Source organism: Zophobas morio, unplaced genomic scaffold, assembly GCF_036711695.1.
Source record: "Zophobas morio isolate AGI-343-1 ecotype UQ-CSIRO unplaced genomic scaffold, CSIRO_AGI_Zmor_V1 ptg000002l, whole genome shotgun sequence".
Classification (NCBI taxonomy): domain Eukaryota; kingdom Metazoa; phylum Arthropoda; class Insecta; order Coleoptera; family Tenebrionidae; genus Zophobas; species Zophobas morio.
In genome coordinates this window covers 23516345-23532228 of record NW_026972107.1, presented here as the reverse complement: position 1 = coordinate 23532228, position 15884 = coordinate 23516345, and the positions used below count along the sequence as shown (strand labels likewise).

Here is a 15884-nt window from a genome sequence, read left to right as displayed (position 1 = left end):
TTATCACAGTACATATTTCTAACTTGAAAAATGACCAATTTCCATACAATCTTCCATCCCCTATTCAACCCCTTTTAGAGGATGTATCTACGTTATACAGGGACATTTTTTTAACTCTGAACATAGACCGTAAATGGCCTATGTTGTTTTAAAAACCACACATCAATGCATCGGTAACTATGCAACCAACATTACGCATGTCCACTACCATGTCGCCTAGAAGATGAAGGTGGTCACTTCGAGTATTTATTAAAGTAAATGTCGTACTTGTTTCTGTTGGTAAATAAATTTCACATGTTCGTTAATCGTGTTTACTTCAGTCTGCTTGAATGTTGAATGATACTAATGACAGCACAATGACAGTTTGCAACACCATTTTGTAATAAAGCGAAGTTATGCAACCAATATTACATGTATTGATGTATGTTTTTAAAATTGAACATAGACATAGGCCATGTACGGTTTATTGTTAAAAAATATCTTTGTATATGGGAACTCCCGTGCAAAATTTCATACTTCTAGACCCACTCGTTACCAGTGGCGGCTCATGATTCTAGAGGTTGGGGGGTCAAATAAGATTTAAAAAAGCTGATGCTAAATTTATTTTACGGATGTTTTTATTTTTCCAGAAAATATTTTTATATAGTATAAAACATATTATTTAATTAAATCTGCTTATATTTAAGTTCAATTCGTCTGTTTTTTTGATTGGCAAAATGGTTAGTCACTTGTTCATTAAAACTAAAAATGCCTCTAATAAAAGATTTTTCAAGGCTCAACATTGCTAGGGAACTTAACCTCGATTCCCCCATTGTGTTACGTAAAAACGTCTTAATTCTTTTCAAAGTTGAGAATGTTCTTTCACTCTCAACCGTCGTCATGGGTAAAGTGCATAAAATTTTCAGTAATTTTACACTTTCTGAAAATGTTTCGACAAGATTCATGTTTACAAATAACTGAAGAATTGGAATAGCACCAGCTGCTTCATTAAATTCGTCTCGTTGGTACACAATCTCTAATTCGGATTTTAACTTGGATGTATTTATCCATGGGTAATTCCTACTAACGGATTTTAAAAGTGAGTCTGGAAATGTTCTTCTATAAATAGTAAATTTCTCTGGATAAAACAGTTGTGCGATAATTAGATGGTCTGTAAAGTTAAGTCTTTCTTTAATTTCCTTTAAAATTATGTCGAGAACTTCAGTTGCAATTCGGTGTAAGGGATCTGAATCCTCTATTTTTCTTCTTTTGCTGGTACTTGGGTTATGTGTAACATCCAAATGTTGCGTTCTTAACTGCTGCACATGGTCTTCAAATTTTGAAATAAAATTTTTGACAGATGTAGCATCAATATCTCGCTTTTGCAACTGTTGGTATAAAATTTCTACATGTGGCATCAGACGATGGAAAAAGTTCAGCCAATAAATAAATTTGCTGTCCTTTAAATAATTGATTAAACCAATGCACTGATTTAAAGTACTGTTTTCTGATTCCATCTCCAAAATTTTCTCCAAACAATTTAGAAGGTCTGTTTTGTATGTGTAGACCGTTTCTACACATCTACTGTTGAAACACCATCTTGTTGGTGCTGACTTGGGTAATCGAATTTTTACAAATTCATCCAACATCGATGTACGTTTTGGAGATTTTCCAAAAAATGCTGAAAAGGCTTGCAAGTTTGCAAAAAATATTTTAATCTGTTTATCTTGACAACATGCTTTTTGGAGTATCAAGTTGAGCTGGTGAGCATAACAGTGTATGAAGTGCGCATTTTTATAAATTTCTTTAACTTTTTTTTGAACTTCCCCTAATCTACTACTCATAACTGATGCTCGATCGTAACTTTGAGCAACCAATTTCTCTGGCTTTTCTCGGATTTTCAATACTTCCAAGACTTTCAGAATTTCGTCCGTTAATTCCTGCGCTGTTGTGCCCGGTGGATTAATAAATGTCCAAAATCTTTCATAAACTGTACCTCCTACCACATATCTCAGAATAAATGTCATTTGAGCTTTGTCGGACACGTCGGTTGTTTCGTCTACCTGTATGGCCAAATAATCTGTCTGTTCGATTTCTGATTTGACTTGCTCCTGATATACGGCGAGCATTGAATCCAGAAGTTCATTTTGAATAGTTTTCGAAACACCTTTAAATCCCGTATTTTGTTGAAGATGTTCTTTGAAAATAGTATCAACCTCGGCAAGTAAATCTACTAAGCCTCGAAACACTCCTGGATTTTCAGAAGATTCCTCCTCATGGTGTCCACGTAGTGCCAATTCAAACGCTCCGCAGAATTTTACGCATTCGATAATTCTGTTTAGAATATATCTGTTTTTTTTAACTTGTTTGTTAAAATCCGCAATTGTTTGTCTATGAGCACTACTCAATTGCAGTCTGATATCAGTTCGCCCGAGAGCAGCTAAACTCATCGAACTCATCAAATGTGTCCCTGCAGTTGAATGTTTCTTTATTTTTTCCTTTAAATGTTTAATGTCTTTCACGCCCGTTTTGGTCCACAGTGATTCATTTGAAAACAGAAGGCACGGAAAACAGAAAAAAGCATTTTGCACTTCACACCCGCAAATCCAGTCACAAAGATTATACATCGAATTATTAAAACGACGATTAACGTCTTTACCTCTGTCCTTTACGGTTTGTTTTAAACTAAGTGATGGTTTCGGACGCCCACCGGCTTTAATTTCCACTCTTTTTTCAAAATTGAGTCCATTGTTTTGTTTTAAATTTAAAATATACTCCACAGAAACAGACATTGCTAATAATAATCACTGCTTATAAAATGTTCCAACTACCGACGGCTACTGCAGCACAACAAAAAATAAACACACTGCATGTGATAATTCCTGGAAATGTTGTTTTGCCAGTTCGTAATTAATCGGTTAGTGGTGTTGGTACGAAATCGGAAACGTGCGACAGTCTTGGGCCGTCGACAACTCGACACTATTGTAAGTATGCTGAGCATATTCTGTACCTTGTCTGATATGTTGAATCGCACTAAAGCCTATCTCTGTCTTACGTAAATGCAGTTTCCACATATCCTATAAGTCTCCATAAGCGACTGTAGAGTCGAATCTGAAATCCGACTGCACGGGAACCTCGGTCTCCTATCGCGCTTGGAGGTGGACGGGATCCACTCATCGCTTAGGGTAAAAATGATCAAAAATAAAATATCGGATAATAAATGGAGTAATATGTAATAAAAAATAATATTTTTTATTTGTAAAAATATTTGGGGAGGCATTGTCCCAACGAGCTTATGGACAAGCCGCCACTGCTCGTTACTCGTTTCAGCCATAGGTATTCAGCTGTGCGTTGTCTGTCAGTCAGTGTGTTAAAGTTTTATTCATGGACAAATGAATATAATATAATATATTATTTCCTCCATGGTTTTATTAAGTAAATACTTAGGCACAGGATAAAGATCATGATAATCCGATTTCTATGCTGTAGTATATTAACTATTATGCAACACGTAATTCAAAGTATGAGTATTGTGTCTCATCAACAATTTCACAGATGGAATGATAAGAAAATAAAAGTCACTAAAACGAAGTGTCAGTCTTCATCTCTTGATAATAATTTAAGGTTAGTTTTAACTGTTTTGCATTTGTTTTGTTTTTAGTGCAATATATTTCTTGGCTCCAAATTTGCATGTTGAGTTGCAGAAATTTATAAAAATAACAACAGGTAAGAACTGACATCACTATATAACCATGTCGTAAAGAAAAAGCAATTTTATAGTTGGCACATGCAACGTCATAGCAGAGATACAATAATACAGCCACTATAATATATAGAACATAACACCAACAATGTCTTCAGTGTTACTCTCTTTACCAGAAATTTTTGCGTCGTACAAAAACTGGGTAAGTCAGAATCCACAGTCCATAAGCGATTGTGAAACAACAGCAAAGTGGATTTCATATTTTATTGCTGGTAAATCCTACTAAAATATATAACTGTTTAAAAATTGTTATAATTTTAAATTGTAGGAAAAATCAACAGTTCACATGTGCTCTCAGAGCTTGTGTATTGTTTATCAAATCTTCTGGTACTTCTTAATGACAGAATTATAAATAATGCAAAACAGCTAGAGATTCCTGGATCAGGAGATACTTTAAAGTTGTGGCTTACAGTTGTTGAATATTGTGAAGTTCTGTTTGAGTTATCGGCTCAAAAAATTTGGGGAAATCGAGGAAAATGGTTAATCATTGTAGGTGTACAGATTTTCAAGTGGGTGTCTTATCAATTTGGTTATTTTAAATTACTTGATTTATTTGTAGATGTGTGTCAAGATTAATTCTTATTTACAATCATAAAGAAACCATAATACAAACACCCCCAATACCTTTATTGGATAGAGCAAAGTTAAGTAAAGTCCCCCCTAACTATGGTTCAGTACGAGATATAGCTCAAGCACAAATGGATTCCATATCATTTACTTTAAAAGGCTCGGGAAGGGTGATCAGGAGAGTTGATGCTTCCCCCCCTATTCACGTTCGTACCTGGAGGCCTCTACAGGTCCAAGAACCCTGTGATAATGATCAAACAATAGAGCAGGCATTAGCAGGTCGCCAGCTTATTGCAGAAACTATTTATATTATGAAACCTATAGCGCACTTAACTTCAGTTGCTTGTTTTGGAAGTAACTCATGGAAGCCCTGGATTGTAGCACTTGCTCTAGATTTAACAAGGTAAGACTGATGTTTTATAAAACAAATGTACTTATATTATTTTACAGTCTGCAATTGTATGGATCCTGCAAAAAAGCAAAAGTCAACTCCTTGACACCTAAACAGAGATTGCAGATATCAAAAAGAAGTTTTCTGCTTGTGATGTATTTATTAAGGTCACCTTTTTATGACAATTATAGTGAAGATAAATTGAATGCTTTGTTAAATTCATTGAGTAAAAATGTGCCTCTTGCCAAATTAATTTGTAATCCATTACTACAATATTTGCCTTTCTGGCAAAGCAACTATTTTTATATGTGGTCCACATAAGGGTGTAAGGTAGGGATCTTCGTGCTTTCACACAGGGTTCATAATTTTCACAGTTATAAGATTACAGCTGTACGTTCCATTTTTTTTTTTTATTAAGTATGTGAAAATCATTATTTTATTAATAAATGTCATGGTTTTGTTAAATTTTCATTTACTTCCCATTGTTAATTGCTTAATTCCTTACTTAAATATTATTTTATCAGAAGTAGGATTTATGACATGGTGACACAGTATAGATATCAATTTGATCTTGATTGATCTCTATACTGTGATGGTGATAACTTAGTTAGGAGTGTATGCAACACTCATTATAGATTTAAGTTTCTACAGGTCTACATAGATGAGTAGAGGCACAGATTGTAGAAGATACATGCAAAGTCTGACTTTTACCGAAAGATTAGGAATATAGCAGTTCTGCTAAATTCTGCATTATTTGATACATAAATTTTTATTTTAGGTTGTCGTACGACTTGATTTCTATAAAAATTATGAACTGTTATATATATCATAATGTTATGTAAATTATAACATAAATTACAAACGAAGACTTACGTCGTTTATAATAATGCGAACACCGAACAACCCGCCCGGCTTCACACGTTTGCACACATATGTAACGCGGATGTTGCATGTGTGTTTTTTGTGTTGCATAGAGAATATCGGAATCGGTTTTCAAAGTTTAGTTTTTAGTTTTTTTACCCAGTTTAGACAAAACCTTCCTCGTGAATCACTTTATATCTACTAGTGAAAACCGCATAAACATCCGTACAGTAATTTTTGAGATTATCGCGTACAGACAGACAACCAGTCAAAGACTTTTGTTTTATAACTACAATGGGACATACTTAAATTAATTTAGAATTTTGCCTAAAACTGAGCGTTTGAGTTAGCCTACTTACGTATTTTAATTATATAACAACAACAAACAACTACGGGTCTTTCTAGATTAGTGGAAGAAACATTTTAGTATTTGTCTATAAAAACGAACTTAAAATAGCTAGATATAGAAATGGAAAAATCACGACAAAGAACATTTCCGTCAAGATTTTCAAGAGATTTATAAATTGTAAGTAGCACAGACGAAGATTATAACTTATTATAATGTTACGAAATAAACCCATACGTCGCGCCGGTACAACGCCTGTGGGTTTTCTCGAGGCCTTTCTAGTATGTTTGGCGATGATGGCTAACTCATCGTCGGTGACGGCGGCCGAGCAGCGTTCGGTAAAGTAAATAACCCTGGAAGTGGAAGTCGCGATGGTTACTTTAGAAAAACCTCGACCACGAAACATCTAGTAAAGAAATATGGGTTTTAATACCTTCGGGGTCGATTATTATTCAGTCAATTCAGTGAATAGAGAATCCAGTCAAGTTTCACCGGAATTATTTTGTACACAATCGCTGTGCAATTAGTCATGTAAATTTGAGTTACTGAGAAATAAATTGTTGAGTTTAATTCACCCCCGTTTTTTAAATACCCATTCAACGTAACAATAACGTACACACAAATATCAGCACTTGAATACAACCGTGCAGGGATACACGGTTCAGCGTCACTAATTGCGGATAGGTGGAGTGGTGCAGTGTAATGCCAGTAATGCTATTAATAACAGTATATTGTACTCCCAAATTATCGGGATAATGGAGTAAGCCGTTTCTGACTTAATAAAAAAATATATAGTCGACATATTCAAAAAATTTTAGCATAATGATATAATTCACAAGTGTAGATTCAGCATATTTTGCACATTTTGTATAGGACTTATTTGGCAAAATTTTGACATGTGGTCATCAATTTGGAGAGGGGGAATAAACAGATGTAATTTGATCAAAAATTTATCATGGTTACGATAAGTTTAAAGTGTCTGCAAGATTTTAAAGCATTCGCTTGTGCAGTTCCTGATTTAATCAATAAGATAAATTGAAACTTTGAGACAAAAAAAATTCAACAGTTATCTTTAAGCTAGTGCACGCAAGTTTTTGAAAGAAAATCAAAGTTGAACAAAATTACAAAATCGCACAACCAACCTTCCACCGTGATCGGTGGCCTATTTAACTGGTGTGTGTTTTTCAGATTTTAGCGAGTTTGTTGTCTAATTTAATTGTTGAACGGCACTTTTTTAGAGATTACCGGCACTCAGATGGTGGCGGGTTCGCCTGATTTTCTGAGTAAAAACCAAGCAATAGTATTTATTGCGTTCGAAAATTGATTGGTGTTCGGTTACGTTATAGCAATAGGTAATATTGTTACTCCAAAAAATGTTAGATTTGCCTCCAAAATGTCCAAAGGCCGTTATTACATTTATCTTCGAAACAGTTGATAGAATAATTGATGAATCGGTACCTACGTCGATTAATAACGCAGGGCGCCTTGTCATTCTCTCTAATGTATGCCCCTCGATTCCGCATGCTTGTCTTTGAGAATTAAATTAAGAGCCTTGGTTTTACAATAATAACTGTATCAACGATGTGCTTTCTAAGAACGGGAATACAAAATACTTTGTATGCGCATGTCCTTAGTTTTCGCAGGCAGATACATCTATATTAATAAAAATGAATCGCCGAAATGTATGTACGCTCATAACTTCAGAACGGCTGACCGAATTGGACGATTCTTTTTTTTACGTGTTCCTTATTGTCAGGACAAGGTTTATATGTAAGAAAATTTATAAAAAATAAGACGGCTAAAAGATTAAAATAAAATAAAAATTTTGCATGGGAATCGCCATTGGGTGGTATGGATAAAACTGAGTAGATACTCATATTCGAAGTACGAAGTACCTACTTGCAAACATTGTATCTCCCCGGACACAAATTGAACATCTACGCGTTTTGTGAGCATTTAATTTAAAAATGAGCATTGGTGTGGCAAATGACTATTTGTCCTTATAAATAATAAATTAAATGTAATATATTTTTGTTTCCTTAAGAATACAAAGTTAACAAAGTTAGTTGAGTTACAAAAGTCTCTTTTGCTCCACGTTGGCCACCAACGAGCGATTTTCAAGATGTTTGTGAAACTTTGCTGGTTTTGAATTTGAATTTTCTGTCCTCGATAGTTGATGCTCAGCAAGAACCACGGGAAGGTCTGGAGCAGATCTCGCTAGGAAAGGAGAGGGCTAGGATTTGTTAATGAGGGATAGAACGTTATACAGTATAATACAATGGAAATACAATACAGGTACCTACAATCTAACTGCAATACAGAATACACTACAGATACAGATACAATTCAGATACAATACAAATGCAAAGTTAGTAGCCAATACACCACCGGAAGAAATTGCACCAAAAATTGAGAATGTTGCAAAATGAAAACCCAAGCAAGCACACCGATGGAACTCGGAACGAAATCTATTGGTCGCAGTGCTCGTTCGCCCAAGGCAGGAATGCAGCCGCATAAATCCAAGGCCGACTGACCTCATCCTTATAGGATGATGCGACCCAGCGTCTAAGGGCCAATAGAACCCCCCCAGACCAAGAGCTCCTGACCACATGGAGAATTCAGACCTGGAACCAAAGGATGCGTTGTTGCAAAATGAAAACCCAAGCAAGCACACCGATGGAACTCGAAACGAAATCTCTAGGTCGCAGCGCTCACACGCCCAAGGGAGAACGCAGCCGCATAGATACAGGGCCGACTGACCTCATCCCTTTGGGATGATAAACCTCATCCTTTTAGGATGATGACCCAGCGTCTAAGGGCCCAGAGAACCCCCCCAGGCCAAAGCGTCTGACGACATGGAGAATTCAGTCTCGGAACCAAAGAATGCACTGTTGCAAAATTAAAACCCAAGCAAATGCACCGTGAAAACAAAGCATTTGCACCACTGGAGCTAAATTGGCAAGACCCAAGTTAAGTTAGTAACACATACAATATACAGTACAAAATGCTTCAATTACAAAAGTTACAATATACAAATTTCTCCACGTTTGCCACCAAAGAGCGATGACTTTGCTCGCTCGTTGCTGTTGCCCAGCAAGAACCAAACAATACGAGGAGGTCTGGAGTGCGTCTTGCCATTAAAAGAGAGGACTAAGGTTTGATAGCATGGGTGAAGGACACCGTATTTTGTAAATTTGGACGCCGTACTTTAAAAATGATGAATACGGTATTTTGTGAATTATGAACGCAGTACTTTGTATATTCTAAAGGCGTACTTTATCAGTCCTGAATGCATGTTATTAACAACATATTTCAAAATCGGGCATTTTTGGAAAAATATCCAGTTTCCTTCGTGTTCACAGCACCAACACAACATATTTTCCGTAATATATATTAATAATAAACTAGAAATTCGCTAAAACGCTCCACTTTTACGTCGAAATGAAGCGACGATCTTGCCGCCATCAAACAGAAATTAAAACTGAACACAAAGGACCGAAACACGTGACCTTTATACAAGTAGCTCAGGTGACATTGACGTCATCGTACGTCACGATGAGATTGCAAAATTTATTTTTCATATTTTGGCCGGGAAAATGCACATTTTCGGGGATAATTTAACATTGTTTAAACAAATTGATTTGTTTTTAATAATTTCGGGCTTGTAGGACAACGGGTTTCGGTTTAATTATCATACATTGATGCTTATCATATTTAAACATTATAAATGATATTAATTATGTTTAAAAATTATTTATTTATGTCGTGAAAATGTATAGCTTTGATCAACCGATTTCAATCGTTTCGAAAATTTTCCCAAAATTTAAATATTGTCGAGTGAACGAATCACGGAATCCGATAAATTAAAACTGAACTCGAACTTACCCTGTTTTCGGTCCTTTTCGAAAAAATATCCATTTTCGTTCGTGTTCACAGTACTATTACAACACATTTTCACTAATATTTAAATATATAAATTAGAAATTCGTGAAAAGAGCCCTACTTTTAAGCCAAAACGGACTCTGATGTTGCTACCACCAAACCGAAATCAAAACTAAACGTAGAGGACCGAAAAATGTGACCTTTTATCAGGTGGCTCACGTGACAGTGGCGTCATCGTACGTCACGATGAGATTGCAAAAATTATTTTTCATATTTTCGCTCAGAAATTGTACATGTTCGGGGTTAATTTAACAATGTTTAAACAAACTAATTTGTTTTTGCTAACCTCGTGTTCTTAGGAAAATGGTTTTCGGTTTAATTATCACATATTAGTAGTTATCATATTTAAACTTTATGAATTATATTAATTATGTCATTTCTGCAACTCTTGAGTTATTTTCTAAAATAAATTGACTGATCCATACATTTTTTTGTCACTGTAAAAGCAAATCTAAAAAATATGAATGCAATGATAAATTTACGAAAATATACTGATGATATTTTGTACATTTTAGATAGGATTTATTCGGCAAAATCTTGAGATGACGTCATCAAGTTTTTGGGCTTGATAAACAGATATATTTTGATTAAAAACGTACCATGTCAAACAGTAACTTCAAAACGTCTGCAATAAATCTAAAAATTTAGTTTTGCAATTCTTGATTCAATCAATAAAATAAACTGACTCAGTGATTAATTTTTTTTGAGACACTCCCTATAAGCAAAACTAAAAAATATGAATGGAATGATAAATCACAGGGTATAGTCTCATCCTATTTTGGATATTTTAAAAAGGATTCATTTGGCAAAATTTTGGGCTGACGTCATCAATTTTTTGGAGGAAGTAAGTATTATTTTGAATACAAATTTTGTTATGCTTATCAGATGTTTAAAACATCTGCAAGATTTCAAAGCATTCGGTTTGCAGATTCAAAATTAAGTTGTAGGTGAAACGAAGTTCACGGGGTCAGCTAGTAATAAATAAATTTGGATCTTTGGTAATAAAATACAATCATTCCAATTACGAGTACTGTGTTTTTCTTAATTTGGACGATGTTTGTTTTGTTTTATGTGCAAAACTATTGGACACTTTGCAAACGATTATTCAAATTCAGGCGGCATTAATGAGTACCTAGGCTTCGGATTTTAGGTCGTTAAAAAATGAATAAAAGGAGACATTTTTAGGTCCCAAAATTGACGAATTAGGTTATAAAAATCTTAGTTTAGGTTAAAGACCTGGAGGAAAAAATATTTGCTCAACGAAAAAGCATACATCAAAAAAATATATATTAAAAAAAACATTAAACAAAACATTACAGAAACAAATATTTTGTATAACAAACAAAAAAATGATGAAACAAATAAACGATCAATAGTTACATCCACTAATTCTAATTAATTGCAAAAAAATGGGGATCAAATTAAAGTAAGTCGCATTTAACAAAAAATAAAATATTAATTAAGGTATTTAAAATGAGTTACAAAAGGAAACTATATATTTATCTAAATTTTCGATTGTAAATTTACACCTTTGATCGCTTAAAACACTTTTAAATTTTGAAAACGTGCGTTCCACATCACAAGAAGAGATGGGTGCAAAATTAAGTATTGAACAATCTACGTTTTCATTTATCTATGTATTGTTGGTAGCATTTCCATTACCGCAAATTACGTTATTTACTGAACATATAAAATCGTATCCTGGATTCTTTTTTAATAGAGAACATAATTTTTGGAACGCCATTTCCCCCACCTTTCCTGGTGTGTTTTTTAAAGATATGTATACACTTTTTCCACAATTTCCATACTTTGGTTTAATTTTAAACCTATAGTTTCTAATTGTCCTATTGCATCAGCAATAATTTTAAAGTGAGTTTTAATGTACAAGAGTTCATTTTTAACGTTTGCTTTATTCAGGAATTCTTGAGCTTTTGTAATGCTTTGTGCATCTGTGGGTTCAAATGAGATTACAACCTAAAAATCTTCAATATAAGAATGATAGTAAAAAAACCATCAGTTTTGATCATGTATGAAGCACCATCTGATACAAACCATTTAGCTTTTTTGTGTTCCGTTCCTTTTGGCCACAATAAAGCTACAAATTAACAATTAAATAAATTATAATAATTTCAATGCTTAAAATTATCAATAGCACACCCAATGATTCGTTTATAAATCTCGAGATTGTGTTGCTATTAGTTTTATCAAGCTGCTTCAACGCTAGTAGAAATGGACGGCCAGCTTCTTCAGGAGATAACTTTCCAATTACTAAATGGGGAAATGGGCCATGTATCTTCCTAATCTGTCCGTCGTCTCATCGACGCTAATCCATATATCATTATTGCCAATAGAATTTCTAATTTGTTTAATTACCTGTAAATTATAAAATTTATGTTAAAAAGTTTTTAAATAAAAATTCTACTGCTCACCATATCGTAATCTTTTGGTAAATAATTTTTTCTCAGAGTGTTTTCTGTATATTTATGCATAAAATTTTTAAACTCAGGACAACTTTATTCCATGGAATATTTGCTGCGGTAAATGCTTTACATAAATCGGTGCAAAAATTGCGTAAAAACATTATCGGAACTAATGTTTAATAAAGTCTGTTTACTGGATTTGTTCTCGTTCTTTTTATGTACATCGCCACTGCAGTGTTGTTGAAAGTGTGTTTTTTTTTCGCACTTAAACTAGGAAACAAAAATGTGAACATAATTCAAGCTTCAGTATTTTAAATGTTTACTTACGACTTTTCCATACACTTTGCAGAATAACTCATTGTCTTTGGTTGAAGAAGGAAATTGAAAATTAGTGTCCAAATTATTCCCTAACCATAATTTGATTTTATCTTTCACGGATGATTTTACCTTAGGCATTTTGAGGATTCTTTACTATATGCACAAAAATCAAAACCGGCCCCAGCACACTCAGCACACACGCAAAGACACTCAGTATCACTAACAATAAACTTCTAAAATAAAATGCATTTTCAGAGATTCACCTCCTTCCGGCTATAATCTAAATGAAGTGCAGGCCAGCGTTGTCAGTTGGCGACACCAACCCGTACCATTAAACTCAAGGGCATTGTTTACAACCCATTTTTAAACAATCTACCAAAGCAATGAATTCACGGAAAATCTCTATTCTGCAAGCACGTCCGCTTCGTTGGTCGTGGAATCCTATTTTAAGCCTTTTAAAATTTAATTACGATTAGGTCGTTTAATTAACACTTTAGGTCTCTAACGGTAAATTAGGCATTTTAGGTAGTAATAAATGGGCGTTAAATAAACAGAATTTTTTAAATTCGGATAAATATGTATATAAATTTCGCTGCAATGCCTGAAGTAGATATAAAAAGGCAAAAAACCTAAGATCCGAAGCCTATTAACGAGACAGCAGACCTTCAAAATTCTGTAGTCATACCTGTAGAAAAGTTACAAAATATTTCCGGGAAAACACAACTGAGTGACGATTCTTCTTCCGAGATTCTGCCTCTCGATTTAACGGGAAATTTTAGTAAAGACAGCAGTCACAAACTAAAAAAAAAACAACGAACAATTCCTGCTAAGTCTAACACCAACATCAGACTTATTGCTTTCAGTCAAAGGTTTATAGAACAACACAGAACAGTATCTCTAAGTTATGATGATGCTGTAGAATTTATGGATAAAGCTGTGGGTGAAAAGGACATTTTGAGCTTAATATGGACTTTATATTAAATATGTCGATGGGGTACACAATTTATTATATGACATGTACGCGATTATAGAACATAAAAGCATAAAGAATAGATGCAGTGAAATAATAAGCATTCACGTTCGGTAGAAGTAACTGACAGAAACTTTTCTGTGGTTAAGTTGCAATCTTAAGATCACTAGAAATTTAAGATTGGCATCAACTGTCTAATTTTCTAATTCAAATGTCAAATCTGAATTGTGTGGAAAAAACGAAGTTTTTCTAATTTCAACACGCTTCGTTTCTAGAAAATCCTTAAATACAGCGTGGAAACAGTTTCCATAAAAGTAATCACGAGAAAGCTCATTTTAAAGGAAAAGAAACAAGAAATATTTCGTGGTTTTCAAAAAATTGGGTAAAACGGAAACAGTTAAACTGGTGGCAGAAATATTCTCCGCAAAGTTCGCTAGTGTTGTCGAGTGTTTTTCGAATTTTAAAATAATACAGATACAGCGGCGCTTGTGCCGTTAATATTATAAACAGAATCAGAAAGACGACTACGCAGATTTATATACCTACATGCTTTGTTGGTTCCGTTCTACAATTGGTTTTTAAGTTTTATATAATCGTTATTGTTTTGTAAGAGGTAAAACACTTGGCTTTGAAAATAATTGTACATAATACACGTATAAATTTAGGTTTCCGAAGGCGAAGTTTTTCACATTTTAAATACGTTATAGCTGCCAGAATCAAATTTCTAAGGCGGTACCTATCTCCAATTGCGTGATTGTGGTGAAGATTTACTTTTCATTTTCTTGAATGAGACATGGATATACCAGAACGGATCCATGGTGAAATTGTGGATCCATGATGATGACATCAAAGCTTGTCCTCCTAAAAAAACTAGTGAAGGGAAAAGATTCAAAATTTTACATGCGGGTTGCTCTTTGGGCTTTTAGAGGGATGCGATTTTCTCCTTGGTTCAAAAATAGATTCACCAGATTACCACAAAACCATCACATTTTCGATATTTGACCTTTACTTACTTACATGTCACATTTTTGATACCTACTTTCTGACATTCCAGTAATACATACATTATACACTAGAACAATTATGTCCGCAGTTACACAGCTTAAAAAAAAAAGTTACCAAATCTAGTTACATCTACCGAACGTGAATTCCTTATACAACAGAAAATCAAAAAAGCAAACAATCCTATCTTCAAACAAATGTAATTAACAAAAATCTGGCCTAAGACAGTTAAACAGATGCTAGTGATTTATTTCTGCTACAAGAGGGACCTGATACTAAGGAAATAAATGTTTCCTCTCCTAATGCATAGGCGTTTTTCTGACACTGACGTTGACTGACGTTTCTATACATTTAGCAAACTTTGATACAATTTAATTTTGGAACATTTTTTGTAATCCAGGTTCAGGTGGAATCGGTTTTTTGGGTTGCCTATTTTAAAAACATAAATAGGTCATCTTAGCTGAATAACCCTCTATGTATTTATCTTTACTTGTTTAAATGATATATCTTCTTCTTCAGATTACTTGGTCAGCTCTACTGTTTACACCAATGTTTAACTACGAGATATGGATCAAATCAAAATCCTCTACTTGATTTAATAATCTCTTCCGGCGATAACTCACTGGTCAACTTGGATAATTTAAGCCTTAAATAATCCTTACGTTACCTTAAAGATTAACTTACGGATTAGTTTTAAACCTTATATGAGGACCGCCTCAATTAGAAAGTCGTATATAAGCCTTAGGTCACAATCTAAAGGAACTTGGTTAGGAATCTAATAATCTATATTGTCCAAGCAAGTAGTCAGTGATAACGATAACTAACGTAGCGTATAAAGGTATTATTCATAATAAGTTTGCGGAATATACAAAGTGATATAAAGACTGTAACTATTAAAAAATGATTCGCAAAAAAACCGCTGGTGTTTTCGCTGATATATTCTCAAGCGTTTTCACGGAGGAATACTTTTTCTCTTTGTAACACTGACTTTCCCAAAAGTGTGGTTTATAAAAAGTTGTTAAAACTAAGGATGTTCAAGTCTCCAGCTTCTGATTGAATAACGGCTAATGTTTTGAGAAATTGTGTTGAAGTACGAGTGTCCCCATTAGTATGTATTCTAATACAGCAATCTTTTCAGACAGGTTCCTTAGCAGATGACTGGAAAACTGCAATTGTTCGTCCGATTTTTAAAAAGGGTGACAAATTTGATGCCTTAAATTACAAACCGGTCAGTCTAACGTCGATTGTGGTTAAAGTGATGGAATCTATCTATAATTTATAACTACATGTGTTAGGTCATCAAGTTATCCCATTCGAACACCATG

The 15884-nt window shown here is 34.1% G+C and overlaps 1 protein-coding gene across 3 annotated transcripts; it reads left to right on the top strand.

Moving 5' to 3' along the window:
* Nucleotides 1–2879: 2879 nt before the first annotated feature.
* Nucleotides 2880–5165, top strand: LOC135130960 (peroxisomal membrane protein PEX16). 3 transcript variants are annotated; one of them, XM_064058458.1, is made up of 6 exons: nucleotides 2880–2963; nucleotides 3641–3705; nucleotides 3760–3954; nucleotides 4011–4251; nucleotides 4302–4712; nucleotides 4760–5165. In XM_064058458.1, the coding sequence occupies exons 3-6, from the start codon at nucleotides 3831–3833 to the stop codon at nucleotides 5019–5021; spliced, it is 1038 nt and encodes a 345-aa protein (XP_063914528.1). In that variant the 5' UTR covers nucleotides 2880–2963; nucleotides 3641–3705; nucleotides 3760–3830; the 3' UTR covers nucleotides 5022–5165. The 3 variants fall into 3 exon arrangements, with proteins under 3 accessions (XP_063914528.1, XP_063914520.1, XP_063914536.1); XM_064058450.1 differs by lacking the exon at nucleotides 2880–2963 and having other exon boundaries at nucleotides 3483–3705; XM_064058466.1 differs by lacking the exon at nucleotides 2880–2963 and having other exon boundaries at nucleotides 3483–3705; nucleotides 3743–3954.
* Nucleotides 5166–15884: the final 10719 nt, after the last annotated feature.

Bases quoted from the DNA above. Each gene is read 5' to 3' on its own strand.
- LOC135130960 (XM_064058458.1), top strand. From the start codon at position 3,831: ATGTCTTCAGTGTTACTCTCTTTACCAGAAATTTTTGCGTCGTACAAA. The intron at 3,955-4,010 runs GTAAATCCTACT...TTTAAATTGTAG, and splicing joins GATTTCATATTTTATTGCTG to GAAAAATCAACAGTTCACAT. The intron at 4,713-4,759 runs GTAAGACTGATG...ATTATTTTACAG, and splicing joins CTTGCTCTAGATTTAACAAG to TCTGCAATTGTATGGATCCT.